The sequence below is a fragment of the Salarias fasciatus genome, chromosome 19, assembly GCF_902148845.1.
Source record: "Salarias fasciatus chromosome 19, fSalaFa1.1, whole genome shotgun sequence".
In the NCBI taxonomy this organism is placed as follows: domain Eukaryota; kingdom Metazoa; phylum Chordata; class Actinopteri; order Blenniiformes; family Blenniidae; genus Salarias; species Salarias fasciatus.
Window position 1 is genome coordinate 11,242,881 of NC_043763.1, and position 26,348 is coordinate 11,269,228.

A 26,348-nucleotide genomic window follows, 5' to 3' on the forward strand; every position below is an offset into this window, starting at 1 on the left:
TCCAAAAGGAAGTGTGCCATATTTTTGACCACCTCATTCATCTTCAGGTTGAGCCCGGCTCAGTGACCCTGCAGAGGTCACCAGTCCATCATCGGGGAAACAAGGATATAGACAACCCCACACACTCTGAAATAACACCGACAGACAGTTTATCTGGTTTATCTCACCTCAAATATGTGGTTTTGACATGTTGGAGGAAACCGGAGTACCTGAGGAATAAAACGTCTCATGCACAGGGAGAACATGTAAATACTGACTAGAACCCACAACCTTCTCACTGTAATGCTGATGGTCAACCCACTGTGTAGCCCATAAATGTTTGTTTCAGTTAAGATCGATTGGCATTCAGTCATATATTACACCTCCCTACAATAATACAAAGGTTTTTCACTGATAAAAATTATTTTGTACACAGTGTATATATTCCTATAAATTAATACAAGCTTCTTTTTAAAGATGATCTGCTCAAACATAAGTGTTCAGCATTGTTTTCAAATGATTTCCACTATTTTTACAACTAAACCCTCATTAAAAAAAATAGAAAGTTGTGCATGTACTTGGGTTGGTAAATCTATTGCACGAACATTATCTCTTTCAATCATCTTCATGAAAATTACCAGTGTAAGACGTTTTTTCTAAATGCACCTACAACTGTGTATGTTTAGTAAAGAGTCCTGTAGATGTAAAACACATAAATTCACCCATCTCAACCCACATTTCAAATCAGTTCAGATATGATACTTTTCTTGACTGAAGATAAAAATTAAATGAAAAGCACAAATGTAAAAGAAAAGACAATTCTCCATTTATTGTTCAACATTTTATTCCTGTAAAAAAGGCCAGAAAAAATGCACTGTCGTTGTGAAGAAAAAGAAAATTCATCCTGAGCAGAAAAGCAAAAGCAAGAGACACAATATGAACTAAAACCCGACCACAAAGAGGTGACAGTTCAGTTGTCAGGTGACATTAAAAGGATTAAAAATCAGGCAAATACCCAGATCGCCCCACCAATCAGCATGCCTGACAAAGCTCTGCGGCATTTATTTCCTCTTTGCATCACTTTACTCTGCTAACCATTTCACCGGACCTGATGAGGCCAATGTGCTCAGAAAACTTCTTTTCTTCCCTTCATAGTTCCTTAAAAGCTGCCGAAATGTACAAAGATGCACAAACATTTAACAAAATCCTTTCAGCAAATCACTGAAACCTGCATCGAAGACTGGACTCAAAGTCAAGATTTAATCTGGTTTTCCTCCGGCAGGGACAATCGCAAGTAAAATATAAACTCTTGTTTGAACACTGAGGCAAATCAAATATCCTTGAAAGTATAGAAGTGCAAAAATCTGCAATTTCATTCTGAATAAATCAACCACAGAGGTCTCAAATGTCACATCCCCTACAGCAAGGTCTCCACAGCGTCTCCTCTCACCTGAGCTCCAACATAAATCCTTCACCAATAAAGCTGCTTCGTACAAAAAACAGTAATCATGTTTTTTTTATATATATTTATATGGTTCGCTGCACACATATTTTTAAAGATTACTTTGTGCAATCATAGTGCAAGTTATCGACTGTGTCCTTGGACTTTTCGTACAGACTCGAGCTGTGTTGTTCATGATTCAAACATCCGTTGGCGGCTCTGATGGCCGCCCTGTCGTCTGTTCTTAAAAGGCGGCGGCTTTCCTTCAAGTGGCACCTGTCAGCCTCAGCGTCCAGGCCCACTGGCACGGCATCTGGCCGACGGACAGCAGGGGCAGGAGGACCCGCAGCCCCACGGGCTCCACAGGATCCCACTTCAGAGGCCCGTGACCAAGAAGCTCCACCTAGTTTAGATAAACAAAAGAAACACATGAGTGGGGCAGAAGCGCTTCACTACGAACAACCAGTCGGTCTCGCTCTGCAACACTCAACATTCCTGCAGGGTTTTGTCACTTTGCTGATGTTGTTGAGCCTTTAATTAAAGAGGGTTGTTTTTTTCTGACTGATCAAGTTTCACTGAGACTCCAGCTGCAATGAGTGAGTGGGGTAAAATTTACTTATTATATATCTTCAGAAACACCCTGCTTGAATTATGTACTAACCTGTACATGTTATTTTATTATGAACACATGAATTAAGGAAAATCAGGAAGACAGATCATGTCAATGCAACAACACTGTTTAGTCAATGTGTCATTTTAGCTGCAGTTATTGGCAGATAACAGCAGAAATGTCAGACTGAGGATTTAGTATCTGAAATATACTTAAAATGGTTATTAATTAAAACATTTGGAGACATACAGGCAGTGGGAAGTTTAAGAAATTAAAAAACTCCCTTAACCACAATCACATCAGTGGCAGTAATAAAATATAAATGTGAACTTAGATGTTGTTTTCTAAGGTTTAGTCTCACCTGAGTCAGTCCTTCTGTCATCGGTTCATGGAGTATTACTGCCCCATTACTCGGCCACTCAAGTAAAATGGCAAAGACGGACTTTTCCTGAGGCTTGAACGTGTACCTGTTGAACATTGGACCCATGAATTAAAAGCGTTACTGTAGAAATAACACACCGCACCTCCAAAAACATTCAAAATGGACTCAATAAACGGATTCAGTAAAAGTAGAGGATGCACCAGATCACCCACCACACTCTAGGTGTTGCGCTGTCGTTCTGGGCTCGCCACGCCGTCGTGTTGTAGATGGCGTCCCCGTTGACCCGCAGCCACTGACCCATCTGCCTCAGACGCTCCTCGAAGATCGGCACGATCCGCCCGTCATGTGTCGGGCCGATGTTCATCAGCAGGTTTCCTCCACAGGACACCGTCTCCACCAGAGTCTGAAACACACAAACACACCAGCTGCAGGTGGCTTTACACACATCTGTATGTTTACTGTGAACTCACCAGTGATCTTCATAATGTAGAATAATTTAATTTTTCACCATTTTTTAACATTTCACAACTTAAAATTAAAATAGAGAAACTTCACTGTGTAATAATCAAATACTAGTTACATCTATTTGCTAAAACTGATGAGAAAAAAGGGTTATATAATGATTGGATTGATGATTCCTCCTCTTAAAGGAAAAAATAATATCAGAAGAAATACAAATTTTCAGTAATGTTGTTTTTCTATCTTCAACAACTTAATTTTCCATTGTCTGTATGACCAACCAAGTTGGTCTCGTCTCAATCGCATCTCCTCCTGTTCGCCAGCAGGTGGCGCACTTGTAACAACTGATACTCTTAGTTAAGCTCAAAAACCCATTAGCAATCCAATCAAGTTCTGAAACATGAGAGGATGATCAGTCGGACACTGAAATACAGAGTAATCCCATAAAACTGAGATTTACCAACAAAGGTTTAGTTTCATTCTTAATATCCCTTTTTGGCAAATTAGAATCATCACAACTAACTTGAAAACCTGTAAAACCTGTTGCAAAATAAGCACGTGCAGATTATTTGACATATTCCTATACAGGTTTCCATTTGCACGTAGCATCTGGGATCTGATGAGGGTTTCAGCTCACCGCCACGAGCGTGTCGATGGTCAGGTAGTCGCTGAGAGGCGCGTTGCGTCGGTAGGCCCAGGAGTTTTTGTCAATGGTCATGCAGTTTTCCCACTTGTGTTTGAGCAGGTGTCCCGGCTGGTAGCGGTCGGAGCAGGTGTAATAACCGCCGTGTTTGCAGATGCTGTTCAAACCCCAGCGGTCGTTCGTCACCACCGTGTCTCGAACCGGACTGTCAAGACGAACAGATTTCAAGGAACATGGCAGGAATAATTGAGACATGGTGTTTAAGTTTGCACCCAAATGTTAATGCAGATGTACACTGCTGAGGTTGGCTGTATATATATGTATATATCTATTGGAGGGAGCAATTAAAATGACATTTCACTTCTACGTTTTCATGTTCACCTGTCATTATAGAGCCAGGCCAAGAAGGCCGTGCTGTTCCAGTAGGTGTCCGGTGCGTCCCCGTCCCCGTCGGACCACAGCACCTCCGGCTTGTACTTAACGACGAGCTCGTAAAGCTCGGGCAGGGTCTTGGCGGTGGGGAAGTAATTTGTCTTGAAAGCGTTTGCAGCGTCAGTTTGAAAGAGTGGGTTAAACCACTCAAAGAGAGAGTGGTACAGGCCCAGGTGAAGGTCGCTGTTCGCCCGCAGGGCGCTCGCCATCTCGTCCACCAAGTCTCGCTTGGGTCCGATGTCCACTGCGTTCCAGTTCCAGGAGTTTTTCGAGCCCCAGAGAGTGAAGCCTGAAAAGTAAAGCAACAGAAACAGTGCAGCTCAGAGTCTCAGGTGTCACTGATTGGTGCTCACATTTTACAACAAACAGGTGTGTGTTTTTATACATTGTGTACCTTCATGGTGTTTCGTGGTCAGGACGATGTATTTTGCTCCCGATGAGGCAAAGATTTCAGTCCACTCCTTGGCATCGAAGAACTCAGCGGTGAACTGCGGTGCAAAGTCTTCATAATGGAAACCTGGAGGATAATTCTTCTGCATGAAGTCAACATAAGGCTTCAGTTTGAGCTTCTGCCAGTAATACCTGAAACAGACAGAAACAACAGCCTGAAGGCTTTAATCTTGAACATTATTTTTCTGAGAAAGGACAGAGGGGGGTCAGATGATGACATCAAATTACCAATGATGAAAAGAATCGCAAGGTTGAATACCTTTTAGCCAAAATCCAAGTTCATTCATAAATCGATTCTCATGTGCATATTGTACAGAAAAGACTAAAATGACACTACAACATAGAACTGTTGCTATAGTTAAAAAGACAACTAATATCAACTTATATACGTAATCATTTGTGTTACTGAAAGAAAACGTTAAAAAGAAACCAATTCCAACATATTTATTTCAATTCAACCACCTTTACATGTGTGAACACAGATTTGTAAACAAGTGAATGTGTTTATCTGACATTTGCTCAATTTTCAAAATTTATTTAATCTTTAATAACCAGTTGGTAACTAAAAGTATTTATATTCATCATATAAGTAAAATACAAAACATACATTCACTGTATTATTAAAACGAATCATTTTCTCTGAATACTTTGAACTTTAAGATACTTACCGATCACGCAGATATTCTAAATGATTACAGAGTAACTAACAAATGAAGGTAAAGTCCTCCTGAAGAGGTACAACATATATTTGGATAAATACATGATGGCCAAAGACTGTTGTGAAAAATCGTCGCCTATATTCACAAATAAAAATGAGATGGTCAAAGAGTATCACGATAGGAGAGATACAAAATAACGACTTATGGCTTGTCCAGTTTGTGTGGTTACGATGCGCTTCATTGATCATATGAAAGAGGAAGTGCTCACCAGAACCACTCGCTGCCAAAGCTCGGGACGGAAAACACCCCCCAGTGTATGAAGATGCCAAACTTGGCCTGATCGTACCACTCGGGCAGTGGTCTGGAGTCGATTGATTCCCAGTTGGGTTCATATTGTCCTTCGCAGACGCCGATCGTCAAAAGAAACAGCGGCAAAAGTGCGGCAATTACCTTCCGCGACCCCATTTCAGACCTAATCGGTCTGTGTGTGGAAAATAATCCGGTTAAACTTGATGGTTATCACATGAGGAGGCATGCACTGAAGGGGAAACAATGAGACAGGTAAGACAGATAAGGTGGAGATGTAACAATAAAAATCATGTGAGAACCAAAACAAGGAAACGCAGCTTCCTCTTTCGGTCTCCTCTGATTCGTCGAGAGTTCTTACTGTCAACCAATCAGATTCTTGAACACCTCTTCCGTGTTGCCTTGACGCGCATGCGCAGAACTCTCTCCAAGCAGGAAGCGTGCAATGTTTTGAGTTTGAGGACTGCTGTTTCGGATAAAGTGGTTCCCTTGTCAACTGGTGACTGACCCCCTTTATCGTCCTCAAAACAAAGATAGAGACTCACCAAAAGGATGACAGTTTGAAATTCACTGTAAATATAGCTGAACATTGTCCACCACCATAGCTGCGGATTTATGGAAGGTTTTTTTAGCATCTGCTGTTACGTTCTGAAAGGAAGTTTGCCTCCAGTCAAGAGGGGAACCAGTTAGTCTAAACCACCGAGTCGCCCACATGTCAGGATACATCGACTGTCACTGTCACATCTCTGCCGGGGATTTTGACAAGGTGTGAGCACTCTGAGGATTAATATAATCAATACTGTCTTCTTTAGTCCCTTATCGACTGGTATATTTATTTATTTTTTTCTGTCTTGTCAGGATATAAATGAGGTTATTGAGAATTCCAAAAAGGTGAGGCACTGCATCCATATGTTGAATCAGGTTGTAAGTTGTACTTTTTTGCTTTTTAAAAGTCATCTTCCTGAAATATTCCCATCCAGGCTGGACTGTTGGCGTTGTTAGCAGTGGCCGAGCATGCTGGAGAATTTGACAAGATTATTGAATTATCACAGAGGTAATTATCAGCATCATAATAGTCAGTCCATCCTGCTTGGTCTGCGTTTATGACGGTTTCATTATTTATTTTCCACAGGTTTCCAGGTTTTATCTTCCCCTGTTTAGGAGTCCACCCAGTTCAAGAAGTCTCCCCAGAGCAGCAGAGAGGAGCTTTAATTCAGGTGTGAAGCCTTTAGTTGGAAGGGATTGGTGCCCAGTGCTAGCAAACAGGTTGCTTTTTTTCCATTAATAAAGATTTATACTTAAGATGAAGAAGTAGAATAACCTCTGACAGCTGGGATCCAAATATATATATATATATGCCCTGCACTGGTGGTCCACGAATTATGCTGCACAAACGATTGATCCTAACCAGGGCTAGAGTTAGGTCTATGCAGTGTGTAAAATCTATAGATTGAGCAACTGATAAATTACGGTACATAACCTGTACAACTGATAGATTGTGACCATTCCATGCTAATTTATACTGGTGAAATGTGCAGTGCAATTGATGGATCTTTGAACAAATAATGGATCCATCATTTGTGCAGTGCAATCAGACTGCACAAACCACCCGATAGCGCTCTACATATATATGTATGCTTGGTATTTCAGGGTACAGTAGTCATGCATTTCTTTGAGAAGGAATTGACGTTGAAGCCTTGCCTTTTCCCAGTGAACCAAAGCGTAAGAGCATTTCCAATACAAGGATTTGCAGGAAACATTGATCCTATTTTTTTGTTTGTTTGTTTGTTTGTTTGTTTGTTTGTTTGTTTTTTTGAAGTCATAACTGACTTGGGAACCTATTTACTAACTGTTGTCCCCTACATTTGGTTTATTAAATCAGTCTTTTCCTTTAACATCGCATGTTACTTGATTTAATTATGAACGAATTACAGATTGATATCAAACTGAAAAAGTGCTTAAATGATCCTCCATATGTAACCTCTGAAAGCATTAATTTGCTCATTTTTGTAAATGAGAACTGCTTAAAAAACATGGACATTGATGGATTATCAAATAGGCTTGCCAGGAGGGAAAATCAGTAGGAGTCTCTGATGAAGTTAGTGTTTCTGGTAAAGTAAGTGTTAATCAGATGTTGTCTGATTATCAGACATTCATATAGTAGAGGTTATATAACAGTTTAAATTTAACGCATTTAAAGAACTTTAAAAAAATACATGAATTTGAAATGTTTACATGTTTTCTGAAGGTTTTTTTTTTCTTAATTGTTGCCTTTGTCCACAGGATGGTGCAGTGAGGCACATCTCATTTGACTAAAAAGACAATGTAGCAAGCCTCACACACACACACACACACACACACACACACACACACTATTGAACAGAAACACTGAGCTAAGACATCTGGAAGGAAAACTGCCTCAGCTGTGGTGTCTGTGCAAAGGCCTGTGGCTTCAAACCAAGATGTGACTTCATGGTGAAAACTGACTTATTCTATATTTGTGTGAAATGACTCCCCCTTGTGGCGTGTCAGGTGAAGTCTCAAATATCAGTGAGCAGTGGGAAAGTCATCCAATTGCAGAAAACAGCACACATCAGATGTAAAAGTCCCAAATCAGCCCAAAACTATAGAGTAAAAAATATCAGGAAGAGCGTTTAGCTGACTGAATAAATACTGAAGTTTGATATGTTTGTTTTACAGGATCTTGATGCTGCTTTGCCAATCATAGAGAAATACAAAGACCAACTTGTCGCCATCGGGGAGGTGAAGACGTAGCATCTTTAACCTCAGTAACCTTTTAGGTCATTTTAAATGCTGCCATATTTCTGTTGTAGGTTGGCTTGGATTTCACGCCCAGATATGTGAGCAGCGACACAGACAAAGAGAGTCAGAGGAACGTCCTCGTCCGTCAGGCACAGATCGCCAAGGAGCTGGATCTCCCCCTGTGAGTTTCACTCCAAATGACATGAGGTTGCAAATCCTAACAAACTGCAGGAGTTTGATCCTCATGCTCTCCTTTCACCTTAAAGCAGTGACATATTTCACAGAGAAATATGAAAAAGGATGCGTTGTGTGGTTTGACCTCCCTGTGCTGCTCTAGAAAGGCTATGTGAAACACAACATGCTTCCTATGTAGACGTGAAAGGGTAATTCGGGTAGGGTCATGTGGAAGCACGTGCCTTTGAGAAAGATAATCACGCTCATCCTGCTGCAGCAGCCTGCTGGGTCAAGAGCAGGAAAAACTCAGCTTTGGAGAAATGACTCGAGCACAGTGGAAGATCACTCAAAAGCAACAAAAAAGTGCTTTTGTGCGCATAGTTTTTCTCGGGGTTCTTCACTCTCCTCACACAGTTATATTAGTTGGATGGTTGGATTATTTTTTTTTTAATAAATGTTTGTGTTTTGTCTGTAGAAATGTCCATTCGCGGTCTGCAGGAAGGCCCACCATCCACCTCCTGAAGGAGCAAGGTGAAGTTTCCACTCAGCCGCTTACACGTTGACGGACTGTTCAGTATTCCAGTAGTCGGCTGCATTTCCTCCCTGCAATGTCACCAGGGGTGGAAAAGGCTCTTCTTCATGCGTTCGACGGGAAGCCGTCGGTTGCCATGGAGGGCGTGAAGGCCGGATATTTCTTTTCCATCCCCCCCTCCATCGTGCGCAGCGAGCAGGTACGGCCGAGCGGCTCGCCGTGACTTTTCTTTGTGTAAACATCTCGACTCAGCTGACAGCGTGTGCTACGTGTGTATTCACGCCCCTCCGATAGCACAGCTGGTATGTAGACTGTGTGTTCACTGGTTAACTTTATCACATTGACTGTTAACCATTGATGGAGGTTTTCTTTATGTGTTTTCCACCAAGAAGCAGAAACTTGTGAAACAGTTGCCGTTGGAGAACATCTGTCTGGAAACTGATTCGCCTGCGCTCGGCCCAGAAAAACAGGTCGAATATTTATTTGATTTTACATTTTTTTTTTTTTTTTTATTTATTTTTTTTTTTGTTAATAAAATAAAAAAATCCTCTCAATTTATTTGAAATTTTCTTTTTTTTTTTCTTGTGTGCTGCTTTTGCAGGTGAGAAATGAGCCAAAAAACATCTGCGTCTCTGCCGAGTACATCAGCAAGATTAAAGGAGTGTCTCTGGAAACGGTGATGGAGGTGACCACACAGAACGCTCTTCGACTCTTCCCAAAACTGAAGTCTGCAATCAGACCCTGAAGAAGCCTTGAAAATTCATTTTATCAAGAAATATCCCTAAATCATTTGTCCACAACCTCCTGTGACCATCTTAGTTTTTATTCTGATGCATCTGAAATGTCAGAGTCTTATATTTGGAATTAAAAGGCTTTAAGGACGTTGTCCATTTGTGACTGCGATGGCTGAAATAAAGAAGAACACGATTGCAATTTGACAAGCAAGTTGTGTATTTTTCATGCGCACGATGCATCCGAAACATGCAGGATTTCATCAACACCTCACTGACCAATAAAAAGACGACGGCTCGCCGGCATCCGTCACACTCGCTTATTTAAATACTGACGTCAACTGCAAAGGGAGTAACCTCAGATCACTGCTGTTTTAATTTCTGTACCGTTCAGCTGATGTGAAGAAGGTTGCATTTTTGATGTTTCACAGAAAGGTTGACATTTTAACACATTGTACCTAATCTTTTTTCTTCTGATATTTAAATAAACCCTACATGAAAAAAAGGGTAAATGGTCACTTATTTAACCCTCTACACTGTTCTCTCGCTCTTCTCATTCATCATTAAGCTTCTCATTCATTTGAACTAAAAGATTAAATGCTTTACAGTGCAATTTAATATCCTTTTCCAAAGGACTGGTTACACAAAGTCAATAAATTACATTCACTAAACTTAACCTACTGCAGCATAACACTTTAACAGCTTTGCAATATTAACAATCTGCTACTTTTATTATTATTGCCAAGCGTTTTATATCCAGTAATTTCAGGCTTAATTGCAGGAAAATTGGATGTTGTATAACTGTCATGTGGAAATGAGCATGCCCTGGTATTGATTGGTGCTCTGGTTTTTGTGTTTACATTGTTCAATAGTAAGACGAGATTCAAGGGAGTTGATGCTTCCTGAGGAAACGTCTTTATCTGCGCCAGATTAAATCCCCGTAATGGACTTTATTCAAGTCTGTTTAAGATTAAAGCTTCCGCTGAAATACACGGATGCACATCAAAAAACTAAGAAAATCATTGAACTGATTTCATTATTTTATCTCCTGACTGATTCACAGGGCATTGTTTAGACTGTCAGACTTCCAAGATTTGAGATCATCAATCCTGAAGCTCCAAATGCTCTTAGTGTTAATCAGGATTACACTCACCTTGCTTTTTATTTTATTTTCGTTTTGATGGGCCAGATTTTCACATGAAGCAATTATTTTCAATTATTGCTCAAATGTTTGTTTCAAATGTATGTTTTATGTACAGCACTTTGGGAACACTTGTGTTTGAATGTACTTTATAAATACAGTGGATTGGATCAGATCGGATGAACTCTTCGGCTGAAGGGCTCAGTTAATCCTGCGCTGCCATTCTGAGGCATGGCAAACCCTGCAGGAGATTTGTGCCTGAATCCATCAGAAACTGAGGCTCTCTTGTGTTGCGGTATGTAAGGAAAGTCTGTCCAACCAATAACAAGTTTTCCGTTCATGTTTCATGTGAAATAGACTAGAAAATGGAGCCGATTCATCACTGAAATACTGAAATTCCTTCAAGATTCAGCAGTTCTGAAACATACAAGGAGGTCATCTGTGCTTAAAGACGCTGGGATGACCATGAGTCTGTTACTTTCTACGTTACAGATGCTCATCTGTTGTTGAAAAGCAACTGGAAGAAGCATGTTCTTCCTCACTGATAGTTGAGTTTAATGTATTTAACAGAAAATATATAACTGCTTTAAACTTGATCCAGTCACTGTAAATGTAGATGTCAGATATTGTGAGAAAGGTCTTTGTTTTATGCTGCTTATATAGAATATAAAACAAACAATGTATTGTAACTCCTATTTGAAATAACTGGTTTTGTCAAACTTCGCTACACTTTTGAGATAACATATAGAAATCAGTCTGAAAGTGTGAAGCTGACCTAAATCACACATTTCACCATTTCTAGCTGTGAAATGTGATGCATTTTCCACTCTGGACTTTTGTAAAAAATTACCTAAACACTACAGATTAACTAACCTGCAATATAGCAGGATGCTCCCTACAGAGGAACCAAACATGATGTGACTGAATACAGTCATGGGCTTCATGAAGATTTATGATGGTTTTGTAGACTGCACGGTTGTGTAGTGGTTTGCGGTTTCACCTCAAAGACCTTAAGTTTGAGTCTGGTCTAAAAATATGTATGTACTTATAAGTACAGTATATAATAACTTCCTGTCACAGTGCAGAAATATGCACGTGACCAAACCAAACATTACTACAGTCTCAACATGAAGACAATTTAATGAAACCTTCTGGTGTTAAATACAGTGAAGTGTTAAAAAAAAAGAAAAAAAAACTTTCCTCGTAGCTGTTCATGTTCAAAATAAATATGTAAAAAAAAATGAGTTCCTCTCGAACTTGCTCGCCCGTGAACGCATCACGTGACGGACCGCCCACGTGGACACGTCGGCGGCAGAAGCAGCGAGCGCGCGGGACGGAGCAGAACAACAGGCCGCGCAGGGGCTTTGTTGATCGTCGGAGGAACCAGTTGAACTTTGCTCCACACGCCGCTCCCCTCCTCAGGGTCGCGTCGGGCCGCGCTGCACGTCCTCCACGCGGCGGAGAGGCGCGGAACAGCAAGGCTCTCTGAACTGTACTGAATTATCCTGGGTTTCTTTTTTTTCTTTTTTTTTTTTGCAAAGCTTCAGTTGGTGAGTCCGGTTCCTTCTTTTAAACGTGGCTCTTTCTGCATTATTATGACACATTTCTTCCTCTTCCCGGGTCTGTGTCTGACGGGCTCCACGCTGTTGTCATTTATCAGTGTTTGTTTGGATTGTTTTATCGTGCATGCATGGGAATTTAAACTGATGTTCTCATTAACTTCCCTTCACCACAGCCCAGCTACTTAAAATATTGTTGAACAACCGGAGACACAATAATTGGAATCACTTTTATTTGCAGAACACAGTTTAATTATTAAAAATTTCTGCCTCTAAGAAAAATGTAATTAAGTACTAGCTGACCTTGTAAATATAATCTAGCAAAGCAAGATAAGTCTCAGCTAAAATACAGATAACAGCTACAATGTGTTGCTCTAGTCATAAAGATGAAAGAATACATTCATCAGGTCTGACAGCTGCTAAAGAGATGATGGAAACCCTCTCAATGCTCAATAACAAACAAAAGTTTTTCACTTTTTCAGATGTGGTATATCTGGAATTTTCCACTGCCTGTGTCCATAGCATAGGGCCACAGAAGGAAAAAAAACTGCAGCAGAAGGGAGGCTGAATGACTTAAAGATTTAATAAAGTAGGGTCTAAGCTGCCACAGGGTGGGGCATTTTCTCCTCATGGCTGATAATCTGTCACTCAGTCTGTCACTGATGCACTGTCGTTTTGGAAGTACTATACTTTTTTCCCCATGTTATGCAGTAGAATATGTGTATAAATCAGGTGGGAGGAGTTAAACATTTTTGCTTATGAGTTTATTTTAAGCTTGCAGAAGTGTTGTGCAGTTGTTGCTGATTGCCTGCCGTTGTCCTCATGCAGGTCTCCACAGGAGGACATGACCGGCGACACGGTGGTCCGGAGGGGTCTGTGCTGGGTCAAGCAAGCGGCCACCCGAGCCTCGCCGGGCCGCCTGACCTGCACTGGGAGCCAGAGGCCGGCTAGCCTCCATCACACTGCCGCATCAGTGAGGGTGAGTGCTCAGCTGTGATATCGAATTTACCAAACATCAGCCAATGAAAGCTCCTCCTGATGGTGTTAATCGCCTCGTCAGCAGCAGCTCTGTGAGACAGAGAAACCTCCGAGGAGATGAGCTGAGCTGGGAGGCATTCAGATGGCTTTACTACTCTCTCAACTCAGCTTCTAATAGCTTCATCACAAAGGTGTAATGTATTCAACCGATTTACATTGTTTACAGTTATGTTAAAATAACATGTAAATGAAACACTCTTATGCATCACCTCCCCTCAAGCTTGCATATGTACTAAAAAAAAAAAAACACTTTCCTCAGATATTTAAATGTACCTTACAGTTACAGCAAAAAATAGAAACATATGGTGACCCAGAATGCCCCGTCTACTCCCACATTTTACATACAGCTGCACATGAAGCTGCCAAGACGTTTTGAGCCTTACTTGTTTTTGAACTGCCACCATTGTCCACGACTCTTTGTAGTCTTCTTTGAGGTACCCACAGCACTGAACTTGATGGGGCCCCCAGACTGTGGGGGGGGGGGGGGGGGGGGGGGGGTCTTGCTGTGCCCCCTTTGACCCCTTATTTCCTCTGAATCCAGAACGCGCACTGAAAGGATTAGTTGATTTAACAGTGATTACTGGAGGTGAAAAACACACATAAGATTTACTGCTTTCCAGCTTCTGAAGGTTTATTTTGAAAGATGTTAAAACCAAAAACAGAAAACAAAAATGTGACATGTCATAACCATCCATATGTTTAAGTGTCCTTGAGCAAGACAGAGCGTCTTGCAGGGCCAGCAGTCTCCGCTGGTGTGTGTGTGAATGGGCAAATGTGATTAACGATGTAAAGCGCTTTCAGGCTGCTCAAGTGGTTAAAGAGTGAAATCTATACACCATTCTAAAGGAGCCTGTTTACAACTGGCATTAACTTGCTTTTCGGGTGATCAGATCACAAGTGGCGAGCCCTAAAGACAAGCTGAAACAGGCACCGACTCTCAGCTTTCACTCAGACAGATTCTGACACTTCTGATCTGACCACACAGCAGTCATGTGTCTCGAATGCGCTCCGGCACAGTGGCGCAGCAGGAAAATGCACAATACTTATTATGTAAACATCATCAGTGCAAACGGTGTTTACATTGAAGAGAATTTGCTGGTTTGAGTTTCAGCCTTTTCCAACTTTCCAATGAAACAATGGAAAAGAACATCGTGTTCCTGCCCGGGAGTCAGCAGAGACGCGGTGCCCAAACGCTCATTCATTCCTCCTGTAGCTTCTTTAAGTGACTCAATGCACCATCTTGTGGTGAAAACTTGTACTGCAAGACTAATTTGTGTGGCGCAAATTGAAAAGCTTTCTGACTTTGGTAGATATACCAGAAGGAAACGACAAAAGTAAAAATAACACATTACATGGTCGCCTTAAATTACAAATTGTGCTGCTTTTCCTGCAGAAGACGTTGGACAGAGCGGGAGAAGTTTGCACCCGCAGATCTGCTGCACACAGATATTCCACCATGGCTGCTGGTCTCAGCTCCTGCTTCAGTGGGACGGGATGTCGGGGGACCTGCGGTGGGAAATGTGCTACTAAACGCCACAGAGACTGGTCCAGACCGCTGTTCTCTGGACATACGAGGCTATTTAACCAGGAAAACTCCACAGTGGGGCGGCTGAGGCCGGAGGACATCGACAAAGCAAGAAACGCCAAGAAAGCGGACACCAAGCAATACAAGCAAGTGGTATCCTCCTTTTTTTTAATCCTTATCAAAGTTTTAGTAACACTGAGTGAGCTGGATTTGATGATGGAGCGGAGTGCAGGAACCTGTGTTTTGTTATTCAATCACATCTGTCGGCTTTCAGCTGAGTGAAAAGGCCCGAGAGAGGAGAGTTCCCGTCACACGGATAGGAAGGCTGCTGAATTTTGGAGGTATGTAGGTGTGTATGGGCGTGTATTCGCTGTTAATCTCCCATACTCGGCAAATATGCGGTTGTTTTATCTGTGACGTGAAGCGGAACGATGCTCAAACATATTATCTTTGAATTCTAAGAAACGAAAGAATTAACTGTTTCAGAAGTTTAAGCAAACCAAAAGTGAAATGACAACCTATTCAGTCTTATTTGTTTGTTTCTGAACAGCTGACATTGTAAAACTTGCAATCCATTTTGAAAGCAGATCATGAGATGATTCAGTCACTAATTTAATGCTCAGGTAGCTTTTAATAACGTGCAGGTTTATTCAGTCTGAATCTGTTGCATGTTTTGGATCAAGATTATTGTAGTAGTCTGAAGTGTTGTTGCATATTTTGTAACTCGTTGTGCAAACAAGTTGTGCAAAGGTTTTTTGCTGCGCTGGCACTTCCTGGAGGGCCGTGCGATACTTTCTGCCACCCTGTGAGAAACAGACAACCTTTCATCTAGTTCTTAGCTGCTGCTGCTGGTTTGCTGTTTTTCCTCGAACCTTTCAGGTTCATCTTGGTTTTTGTAGAGAGTATTTTCCTTCATTTCCTCAGTCACATGGTGCAGACGGTTTCATTTCTTCTTTAGACTGAATGGGGAATGTCAGTACCTGAGAAAATGTTTCTGCAATGTGTTGAAAGATCCAGCTTATATAGGAAAACATGTCTGGTACGTCTTGTTCTTGTTTTTTTTTTTTTTTTTGGTTCCTGAACTCTGCAGCACTGTAACTTTCAGAGTGACACCAAACTACTCAGAAAGCTTTAAGTCTTCATCTACAGTATTTCTCTATTTTCAAACACGAGTTTGTGCTTTCAGGTCTGGCTCTGGGACTTGGCATGGGAGCGATCGCTGAAGTGGCTAAAAACAGCTTCAGACCCAAACAGCAAGGTGACAACATCAGATTATTTATTTAATGGGTTAGTTTGGTTGTTTTGGATTAAAACTGGTGTTGTGGTTTTTCCACATGTTGGAAAGTGTCCGCAGTGTGAAAACAAAGCCATATTTACTCCTTGAAAGCGACACATTTTACTTCATCAGGTAGCGGAAACAGTGAAGATCATCCATACTATATCATGTGTACACAACAGAGAATCTCTGGTTTATCTCTGGGGATATCCGCTCCTGTGAATTATCGAACTCTGGAGTTTTTGTGCTCTGGACTTTGCTTCCTTTTAGTTTACAGAGTTGTAGTGTAGAAGAGTATTAGAAACAGTTTTGACATAGGAAAGACAGAAAGAATTGATGTTTTTGATGCCTTCTGCAATTTCTTATTTAGCAGTCAGTGCCAGCAGGTCCATAAGAAAACACACTTTGTGTGTATTTATTTGCAATGAATGGATATGACAACTGTGCAATCCACTGTACCTGGCTGTTCTAAACATTCTGTGTGTGTGTGCTGTTGTATGAGCAAGTGAGGGAAATTGACTGATCATATAAATCACATTGATTCTGCAGAAGTGATAATATGTTAATTGAGTCATTGAACAAACACATTTATATGATTGAGTCTGTTTACTTTAGATTTTCAGCAGATCGTAGCTCAAAGTTTGAATTGTGTGAAACATCAGAACATAGAAAGCCCGAAAACAGATTGTTTATCGTCATAAACTCATAGTTAGACTGAGGTAACAGAGGAGTGAAGGAGAATACAGAGCAGCGGCCTGAGGAGTTTTTCACTCCCACAGTCGTATCCGGTTAACCTCACCGATCGTTCAGAGCGTCGCTCACTCACTGACCCCTCGTGTTTCTTTCAGGGGATAAAAAAGCCGTCCTGGACTCAAGCACCTTTCTTTCCGAAGCCAACGCTAAAAGGATTGTCCGGACGCTTTGCAAGGTTCGAGGCGCAGCCCTGAAAGTTGGACAGATGCTCAGTATTCAAGGTACAGATGAATCCGTCACTGTCATCACGTCCTGTAATGAAGCTTGTTACGCTGATTCAACCCACATGTCTGCAAACACAAGTTCAGCTGTCGTCACAGGCCGAGCAGAGATTTACTGCCACGTCGACTTCCAGCAACACTCGGTGTGTCCAAAACAAAGAAGACCTCTATACTGCAGCGAAAAGTCTCCACTGAAATAAACCTGGGGGCAGATTGACTCAATAAGCGCCGCTCCAGCCGGGTTTAGCAGACAGCGGGGATTACAGTGACACTTCAGCCTGGAAGCAGGGCTCTTACAGTTCTTGCAGTTCAGCTCACAGCTTTTTCTCTTATGTTCTCTTTATCGCTGCATCAACCCACAGCTGTTTCTTAATCCCTGAACATTTTATCTTCTGCTGCTTTCACTGGCACAACGTTAACTATCAGCGTTCATCTGTGAAAGACCTCTTGATTAAAATCTTTGCAGCACCTTCAGTCACATTAGTTTACCTTTAGCAGTAAACTGTGTCAAAGCAGAAGATTTAATGCAGTTCATCAAGTTGTTTTTTTAATTACAATAAAACATGTATAGTTCATACAGTTGAATTAAAAATTATTCACATCTTAGTGAGTCATTCATCTTTTATGCTGAGGCCCGTGAAATGCTGTTTAAATTGATTCCCTTTACTTACTTTGGCTGTTATGGATTATGTTTTAACATCTGTTTTCAGTCAAAAAAAAAAAAAAGTCAAACTGGCAGCTGTCCTGTCCGCTATTAAGTTACTGTGGATGTACCCGTGCTGTCGGCTGCGGTCTGTACAGTCTGGGTTGTGGATTGAAGCCCCATCAAACCATCAGCACAAGATTTTATGCAACAATTATTTTGGCCTTTATACACATTTTCTTGTGCCGATGGTTTCAGGAGATGCCGTTGTTTGAAAGACGTGTGGCTGATGAAACGGCTCTTTAAATGCAGAAGAAATAAGAGCTAAATAACACCGCATCCAGATTACAAACATTGCAAATGAGACTCAAGTCTTGCATTGTGTGTGGATCATATCTGTAACCTGAGATTATTTTTTGATTTGATTACATCTTCTCTTCCATCTGCTGTACATGATTATTTACCACATTGAGTATCAGGTCTGCGTGTCTCACTGATGTTTTTCCTTTTTTTTTTCTATCAGACGATGCTTTTATCAACCCTCAGCTGGCCAAAGTGTTCGAGCGTGTTCGACAGAGTGCCGACTTCATGCCCAACAAGCAGATGATGGTGCGGAATAGAGACCTGTCACACACAGTGCAAATCGATATTCAATTGTAATTACCTTGAGCACTGGAATGGGAATTTAGAGCATTGAAAGACACACTAAAAGAAAACAAATATTCAACCAAAAAAACTCCATAATATACAAAAGAAATGAGACTGGATGCACATAATTATTATTTTCCTCACTGTTTTGATCCAGAAAACCATCAGCAACGATCTGGGCCCAAACTGGAGGGACAGGCTGGAGCACTTCGAGGAGAGGCCGTTTGCGGCGGCGTCCATCGGTCAGGTTCACCTGGCGAGGCTGAAGGATGGCAGAGAGCTGGCCATGAAGGTTCAGGTGCAGACAGACGAAACTCACACACACACACACACACACACACACACACACACACACACACACACTGTGCCACAACTCAGCGAAATGACCACAAAACCAAACAGTCCTATCTTTTCCTCCAGTACCCGGGAGTTGCCCAAAGTATCAGCAGCGACGTGAACAATATCATGACTGCGCTGAGCTTAAGCAACATGCTGCCTGAAGGTAACGGTTCTTTTTTCGTTTTAATCGCCGTGCGATAACAGCGAGCCGGCGTTTTGGGTTCAGCGTGGGTCCTCTGCCCTCCGCCGCAGGTCTGTTTCCTGAGCACCTGGTGGAGGTCATGAGCCGCGAGCTGGCGCTGGAGTGCGATTATATAAGAGAGGCCAACTCCACCAGGAAGTTCCAGTGAGTGGCTTTTACTTCTCATGTTGATTCATGGCAACACAAATAATTTAGAGATATTTCTGTGACTCTTTCCAGTCTTCTGAGAGCTCGTGTGTGTGTGTGTGTGTGTGTGTGTGTGTGTGTGTGTGTGTGTGTGTGTGTGTGTGTGTGTGTGTGTGTGTGTGTGTGTGTGTGTGTGTGTGTGTGTGTGTGTGTGTGTGTGTGTGTGTGTGTGTGTGTGTGTGTGTGGCATGGTTCACGTCAGGCAATGCTTCTGGAGAACAGCAAACTCAAAACTGGTGTGTGTGTGTTTTCTTTAACCGGCACATCAATTCCCATCACACTGATTGGACTCCTGGCTTCAATTAGCTCGTTGCCCCCGGGGCGGGGCGGGGGGGTTTCACATACTTGATCCGCCGTGCGCTGTGAATGTTTGCGCGCTTCGTTCAGTAAAAACATTTCTTGTGCAGTATTGTTTTCAGCAGACGGTGTTTATTGATTGTTGTGACTGAGGCGGAGATCAGAACACATTTCATGCAGAAAGGGTTCACATAGTTTTCCTTTCACTCTACCTGCTCCGGCAGCAGCTGTTGGATTCACGTTCTTTCCTTCCAACACGTTTTGTGATTTTAAGCTTGTTATTCAGGACTTTGTCGCCCTCCTGTCCGTGCATGTACACACAGGCTCCTGCTTCTCCGCGTCTTTTAAAGCTGCCGTTTTGTGACTCAGGGAGCTGCTGACAGACCACCCGTTCTTCTACGTGCCCGAGGTGATCGACGAGCTGAGCGGCCGGCACGTCCTCACGACAACGCTGGTGCCCGGTTTCCCCTTGGACCGGTCCACAGACCTCCCCCAGGAGCTCAGGAACGAGGTACGGCTGCGGGGCCTCGGACCAGGGATAAACGGCTCAACACTGAGTCACGTCACGTCTCTCCTCCTCCCGTCAGATCTGTGAGCAGATCCTGATCCTGTGCCTGAGGGAGCTCTTCGAGTTCAGATTCATGCAGACCGATCCGAACTGGTCCAACTTCTTCTTTGATCCAAACACTCACAAGGTCTGTTTGATGCAGGTTTTTTTTTTTTTTTTTTCCCAAGAACACACACACTTGGTTTATTCCACTTTCCTCTGAGACGTGACGCGGTTTTTGTTATTTTCAGGTTGCGCTGTTGGATTTTGGAGCAACACGAGGGTTTGATCAAAGCTTCACCGACGCGTACATCGAGGTGAGGAGCTGCAGGATGGAGCTTCGATTGGAAAAACACGTGACGGTTAATTCAGGGAATTACATTGATTATCGTCCAAAGTACTATATGAGGCTGATAATACTATTAGATAAAATACGTTTTTCTCATTTTTTACTAATATGAAGTGATGAGTGAGTAGTGCCTGATGTGAATCTGTTTATTTAAAATAGCAAAGTGAGTTTCACCGAGTTGTAGACACGGAGATCATTTTTCATTCTGTAAATCTTCACGTTTCTTGAGCCTGACGTCATGATTGAAAATAATGTTGAGCAGATGGTGGGATGGGAAAGAGTTCAGCTGTAGGAGAAACATCGGGACTTTTGTTCTCGGTGTAATCGATCCCTTATTAAATCTAATGCAGCACATGAGGGAAGTTCAAAGAAATTTTTTAGAGGACTCAGTTTTTAAATTGTAAACAAATGGTATGTTTCAAGGTGTTTTATGTAATGATAGTGTGAAACCTTGTATTTAATGCACAAAATACTAAACTTGATATGAGAGACTGATGAATAGAAATTGCAGTTTAAAGTATAACGTCCATAGAATATTGCCTTCGTCACATTGCCTTTTTCTAAGAAATTATTGAATTAATTTAAGTAAAATACTAGTAGAGATGTGTGATAATAAGGCAGACGAACATTTCATGGTGTTTTTTGTTGATGTCATGTGGATTTCCTCTCATCAGATCATCAAAGCGGCTGCAGACCAGAACAGAGAAGGAGTCCTGCAGCGATCCAGAGACATGAAGTTCCTCACTGGATACGAGTCAAAGGTAAAAATCTCACATTTACTGAAATTCTAAAACCTCAACAGAGATTAATTTCACTGACACGTTGATAGTGCTGGCGGGTTTTGGAAATAATTGTACATCCTCTCGGTGTGAAAATGAAAAAGGGAAGAATTTTGTTATTCAAATCTGAAATTATCAGCTTCTGTTTTCAAAACACGCAGCAGCTGATCTTATCAACACTCAGTCAGCAGTGAGTTGCATAAATCTGAAACCTAAAGCTCTTTGTCTTCACCCTTTAAAAAAAGAAAAAACCAAAAACTACCAAAGCTTCTGGTATTTACATTTGAGTTTCTCCATCGACCTCTAGTGGCAGAAAGGAGCAACTGCATACTTTTTTCCCTCCGTTCTTGCAGACTCCGCATTTACTACTGAACAAATTTCAAGCCCTAAAAATATGAATCTTTTTTTGAAAATTTCCTTCATATTTCTCATCTTTTATATGGCATCCATCGAATTGTGGAAGTCTGTTTCATGTACAACTTTTGAAAAATGTAGAATATGAGACTTTTTTGGTGCCGTCTTCCTTCCTCACTTGCTTCCTGTGCACTCAGACGATGGAGAACGCCCACGTGGACGCCGTGATGATCCTGGGCGAGGCCTTCTCCTCCGCCGAGCCCTTCGACTTCGGCAAGCAGAGCACCACCAAGCGCATCCACAGCCTCATCCCGGTGATGCTGCGGGAGCGACTCACGCCGCCCCCCGAGGAGACCTACTCCCTCCACAGGAAGATGGGCGGCTCCTTCCTCATCTGCTCCAAACTCAACGCCAAAATCTCCTGTAAGGACATGTTTCAGGAGGCCTACAGCAACTACCAGAGAGAGGCACGCACCAAACCTTCATGTTAACAAGCAGCCTTCCAAAGGAGAACATGCTTGAATCTGGACTTTATCATGTTATTTGTGGTATTTTGAATGAATTCTTAGCTGCAAATGTATTTTTGGGACCAGAAAGAGTCCTGATCATGACAATGTTATTAGTCTTTTTTTTTTTTACTTACCGTTACTGCATGAGCAACAAAAACATGGTGTAATAATATTATGTGCCTTTCAAGGGCTTTTCTTGCCTGTGTGCTTTCAATGCAATCACTCAGACCTCTTTCCTGATGAACTGGAACCTCCCGACGAAGACTTGAGGATTTTTTTTGTATGTTTTACTGGATTCACTGCTGAACTGTATTTTCTATGTACGATCAGTTTCAGGTGAAATAAATAGACTCTGATGCTACAAGGACAAATGAACTGTGTTCCACCGTGAACTTCACCCAGTCACCTCTAAAACTGATTTATTCTGTTCATATAGTGCATTCATTCTCAAATGACATTACTAAAAACGTTAAAGAACCGCTGGCCTCATTTGAAAGTACACAGAAAATTTAATTTTCTTAGGAAATTGATTTGTTACCAAAAATCTTGACTTCGCAGTAAGTCAGTCTTTTATTCTGCAGCTTCATTTAATAAGGATTTTTTTTCATTGTTTTATGTCCATTTAGTTAAACGGGGTCGGACTTTCCTTGAGATTTGATCTAAAAATAACAACCAAACTGGCTAAGATGCTCATATTAACCAGAGGAAACAATCATTTCTCCCAAAAAGTCACAAAATTTGGTTTGATTATAAATTTAAGAACATCTCACACCACAGATTCATGTACTCATCACATCAGTGTATTGCATAGTTGATGCTGGAATGATCTGCTCACACAGCAGCGGAGCTGATTGGTCGAGGAGTCCGCCGGTTGGTGTTTTATTGCAGCCGTCAGTCCACGGTCACCTCAGAGTCTCGTGTCTGTCAGGAGACGTCCTGCCGCATTCCACCTGGATCGTAACGCTGGAAAAACCGAACTTGGAGCGCAGGAGCTTTGTGGCTTTAATGAGGATCTTCTGGGAATCGGCTTCTTCCTCTGAGGAGGCAGACAGGAAGCATTCAGAGGAAATCCACACATCCAGCCATCAGTCAGTCATTTGAACACACCAGCAGTTCTACCTGTGTCGACGTGGACTGAGAGCAGAGAATGATTCATGTTGAGGCTCCACATGTGCAAACTGTGGATGTCTGTCACTCCCCTCACGGATCGCAGCAGCTCTTTCACAGCGCTGAACTTCAAACCCTGAGGAGCTCCTGCAGAAGAAACAATTTTAATTATCCTTGTATCATCACTGTAGCCAAGAAAGCGGAGCGACTTTACCTTGCATCAGTATCCTGAAGACGTCCTTTATGACCGGAAAGGTCGTCAGAAGTACGAGGATCGAGAACAGGAAGGTGCAAATTGGATCTGCTACTTTGTATTCAGGCTGTGAGAAAGACAGAAACAAGGAAAACCTCCAGCCTCCGTCAATTCATCTGGATTCGTTTCTTCTCGTGCATGGAGTCCACCTCTTTGCTAAATCATTTGTTTTCTGACCCTGAAATGAATGACGATGGCGGCCAGCAGGACGCCCACACTCTGCAGCAGGTCTCCCACGACGTGGATGAAGGCCGCCTTCACGCTGGCGTTGCCGTGGCTGTGAGAGTGATGCTGGCTGGTGGGAAACCCGTGGCCGTGGCCGTGAGAGGTGCCAGACTGATGCAGGATCAGGACCATCCTGAGAAAAAAACACAAAGTTTTCAAAAGACTGTCCAGTCGATGCCCGGTTGCCCTCGGAGCCTCACCGCGCTCGGCCTACTCACAGGATGTTGACCCCGACGGCACAGCCTGAGGTGATGAGCATGATCCCGCTGTCGATCTCGTAGTCGTCGTCGGTGATCCTCTGAGCGGCCGAGAAGACCAGAGCTGCCGTCACGGCCCAGATGGAGGCGATGGACAGCAGCATGCCCAGGATCTCTGTGTGACACGAGTACTGAAGGTCATAAGAGTAGAGTTAAAACAAAACAACAACAACCCCGAATAACACCAACCACTTTCAGCGGTAACACAAGATAAAACCGCTGAAGATCTGATCAGTTTTTTTCTTCTTTTTCTTATGTGTGTAAACCATAGAAGAGTCGCAGAGCTGCTGTCTCCAACTTTACATTTCCAAAAAACAGCTCTTATTAGCTGTTATGGCATTAGAATTGTCCAGGTTTGTTTGGTTTGTTTGTTTTTTGTTTTTTTTATCTCCAGCTAGTGGGAACTTGTTCGAGATAAAAAAAAAATCACTTCCTGAACTGATTGACTCAACTGTTATCAGTTAAAGGGTTTGATAGAGCTGGGACTGATATCACTAAAGGATAAAAATACTGACGAGAGTGAAGTAAAGGTTTTCCAGTTCATACACTGGGGAGTTGTAATTCATGACTTTAACCTCTAAGTTTTTTTTTTTCTTTCTTCTTTTCAAACAGCCTTTAAGCTGATAATAACCCCCTCTGGGGTTCTGCAACAGGGTGTATTATTTACTCAACCGATTGAGGACTTCACTGTCTGGAGGATGAGGTTCAAACACACATTCTGCTAAAATATAATCTAAATACTTATTGATGACTTGCTGCTGGCTGGGTCACCTGCTCGATGCCACCCAAACGTCATGGCTTGTGTCCGAGGCCTGGACGAAATCCACAGAGAGAAGAGGCTGATGTTGATGCTGCCGAAGTCTGCGAGGAGATGAGCCGCGTCCGTCATGATGGCCAGACTGTGGGCGGCGTATCCGCCTGCAGAGGAGGCAGATCGGTCAACCTGAGGCAACTGTTAACTCTAAAAACATCAGAATCTCTGTGTTTGCCCATTTTTGTTTCAGTAATTCCCCTCTTAGACCACTGGCAGCATTTAGCTTTAAGCTTTATTCCTTTAGGTCTTTAGGTTCAGCTTCTAGTCTGATAAAAGTCATGTGGGAAACACTGCAGATTGCTGCTGCTGCTGAGTGTGTGTGTGTGTGTGTGCCACCTGTACAGAGGGACTTGTGTCACAGGCCTCTGAAATTGCACCTGATTTAACACACAAGTTCAACATGAAGTTCTCTGTATTTGTTGTGGAAAAGTGGCAAATAAACATGGTTATTTTTCTCGCTCACAAAAATGTGAAGTGAAATCCATGAAGTCGGTGAAATTGTTGCAGAAATCTACCGTTTCTCACCAATCACCTCCCCGGTCATGAACACGAGGCTGACAGCGCAGGCGAAGAGGAGCTTCCTCCTGGCCCGGCGCCTCGCGTCTCTCTCGGCCCCTGACATGGACTCGGACTCGTGGCAGACCCACTCGGACTCCCACAGGCCGTCCACGCTGGAGGCCTCATCGGTGAAATCAGAGTCTGAAGCCTCTCTATGTGAACGACTCATCCTGAATAAAACAGGGAATCTGGGATCAAAGTTAGAACTCCTACAAAAAGGATCAATTAATAAAAAAAAAAAGAGAAGAATAAAGACAAACCATCTGAAATTCTCCAAGTTGCCGTCAATTAGATGCTGTTTTTCAGACTTGCCTGGTAACTCCATATTTTACAGGTGACGGCTCATGAGGGATAGTTTAGGTGCAGCTAATGCTGAAGTGAAGCCACCTGCGCCGGCCCATGTTATCTGTTAGAGGTGGAGCACTGCAGGAGCCAATGGCAGAGGCCCAGATCTGCTCAGACAGCCTCTGTAGCATCCACAAAAACACCAAGTGTGAATTCCTTCTCTTTTAATTCTGACTCAGAGGACATGTCTGAGAATAGATCGCCTGCCTGCTTTAATATTTTCTTACAACAGAACTCAAATATTTTTTATAACATATTAGGTGCGGTCCTGTTCAGTCACTTATTTTATGAGTTCATTGCCCTTTTTTTTCCTCTGATATAAGAAATATATCAGTGAATGAAAAAACTGCTCCAGAGTTTTCTGTTTCATCAAAACAGCAGGTGTAGATCTGAAATCACTTAATAAATGTTAGTAATCCGTAACAGACTTTTGAAGGTAGCAGACCCCGACACACACTTGTTACCCGACACACACTCGTTACCCGACACACACTCGTTTCCAGTATAACCCAAGTTTATTCCCACAGGCAAACCTCAGTCTTGCGATTTCATTCTTACAACAGCAGCTTGGAAACACACAAAACAGTCAGGAATAGGAAAACATGTGGGAATGTTTACATGATAAAACATTATATACAGCCTTTATTTTTATTGCAGATCTGTGATCAAGAACATTTTAAGAAAGAAAAATCCCACACAGCTGTGTTCAGGCACTTGAGATGAATTAAATAGGGACTATGGCATGCTGACATATACACACTGGTTTTTAAATACATATGGCACCAAGATTGTCCAGAGTTTCTGTCACTGCACCGGCAGCTGTGAAGGAAAACATCCTCAATGTGTAAAACTAATGAAGAAA

At 42.3% G+C, this 26,348-nt stretch overlaps 4 protein-coding genes across 7 annotated transcripts; 2 read left to right on the forward strand and 2 right to left on the reverse strand.

Annotated features, from left to right (window-relative positions):
- Window positions 1-804: 804 nt before the first annotated feature.
- fuca2 (alpha-L-fucosidase 2) lies at window positions 805-5,665 on the reverse strand. Its single transcript, XM_030117590.1, has 7 exons — window positions 5,324-5,665; window positions 4,341-4,528; window positions 3,896-4,235; window positions 3,509-3,719; window positions 2,625-2,815; window positions 2,392-2,497; window positions 805-1,823 (listed from the first exon to the last, which is right to left on the reverse strand). The coding sequence occupies exons 1-7, from the start codon at window positions 5,518-5,520 to the stop codon at window positions 1,686-1,688; spliced, it is 1,371 nt and encodes a 456-aa protein (XP_029973450.1). The 5' UTR covers window positions 5,521-5,665; the 3' UTR covers window positions 805-1,685.
- Window positions 5,666-5,820: 155 nt separating this feature from the next.
- On the forward strand, window positions 5,821-9,768 carry LOC115406625 (putative deoxyribonuclease TATDN3). Of its 3 annotated transcripts, none has more exons than XM_030116762.1 (10): window positions 5,821-6,127; window positions 6,220-6,252; window positions 6,342-6,415; window positions 6,494-6,578; window positions 8,062-8,124; window positions 8,196-8,305; window positions 8,774-8,829; window positions 8,917-9,039; window positions 9,194-9,300; window positions 9,432-9,768. In XM_030116762.1, the coding sequence occupies exons 1-10, from the start codon at window positions 6,074-6,076 to the stop codon at window positions 9,573-9,575; spliced, it is 849 nt and encodes a 282-aa protein (XP_029972622.1). In that variant the 5' UTR covers window positions 5,821-6,073; the 3' UTR covers window positions 9,576-9,768. The 3 variants fall into 3 exon arrangements, with proteins under 3 accessions (XP_029972622.1, XP_029972620.1, XP_029972621.1); XM_030116760.1 differs by having other exon boundaries at window positions 5,822-6,127; window positions 8,917-9,029; window positions 9,220-9,300; XM_030116761.1 differs by having other exon boundaries at window positions 5,824-6,127; window positions 8,917-9,029; window positions 9,223-9,300.
- A 2,253-nt stretch (window positions 9,769-12,021) lies between these two features.
- coq8ab (coenzyme Q8A, genome duplicate b) lies at window positions 12,022-22,302 on the forward strand. Of its 2 annotated transcripts, none has more exons than XM_030117038.1 (15): window positions 12,022-12,252; window positions 13,090-13,240; window positions 14,693-14,977; window positions 15,099-15,165; window positions 16,011-16,082; window positions 16,949-17,074; window positions 18,241-18,326; window positions 18,523-18,663; window positions 18,786-18,867; window positions 18,957-19,050; window positions 19,759-19,900; window positions 19,977-20,084; window positions 20,188-20,253; window positions 20,960-21,046; window positions 21,616-22,302. In XM_030117038.1, exons 2-15 carry the CDS (start codon window positions 13,106-13,108, stop codon window positions 21,907-21,909), a joined length of 1,785 nt encoding a protein of 594 aa, XP_029972898.1. In that variant the 5' UTR covers window positions 12,022-12,252; window positions 13,090-13,105; the 3' UTR covers window positions 21,910-22,302. The 2 variants fall into 2 exon arrangements, with proteins under 2 accessions (XP_029972898.1, XP_029972899.1); XM_030117039.1 differs by having other exon boundaries at window positions 14,696-14,977.
- Window positions 22,303-22,829: 527 nt separating this feature from the next.
- On the reverse strand, window positions 22,830-25,142 carry LOC115407125 (zinc transporter 2-like). The gene is made up of 7 exons (XM_030117483.1): window positions 25,109-25,142; window positions 24,541-24,687; window positions 23,731-23,884; window positions 23,465-23,645; window positions 23,249-23,354; window positions 23,047-23,181; window positions 22,830-22,963 (listed from the first exon to the last, which is right to left on the reverse strand). The coding sequence occupies exons 1-7, from the start codon at window positions 25,125-25,127 to the stop codon at window positions 22,830-22,832; spliced, it is 876 nt and encodes a 291-aa protein (XP_029973343.1). The 5' UTR covers window positions 25,128-25,142.
- Window positions 25,143-26,348: the final 1,206 nt, after the last annotated feature.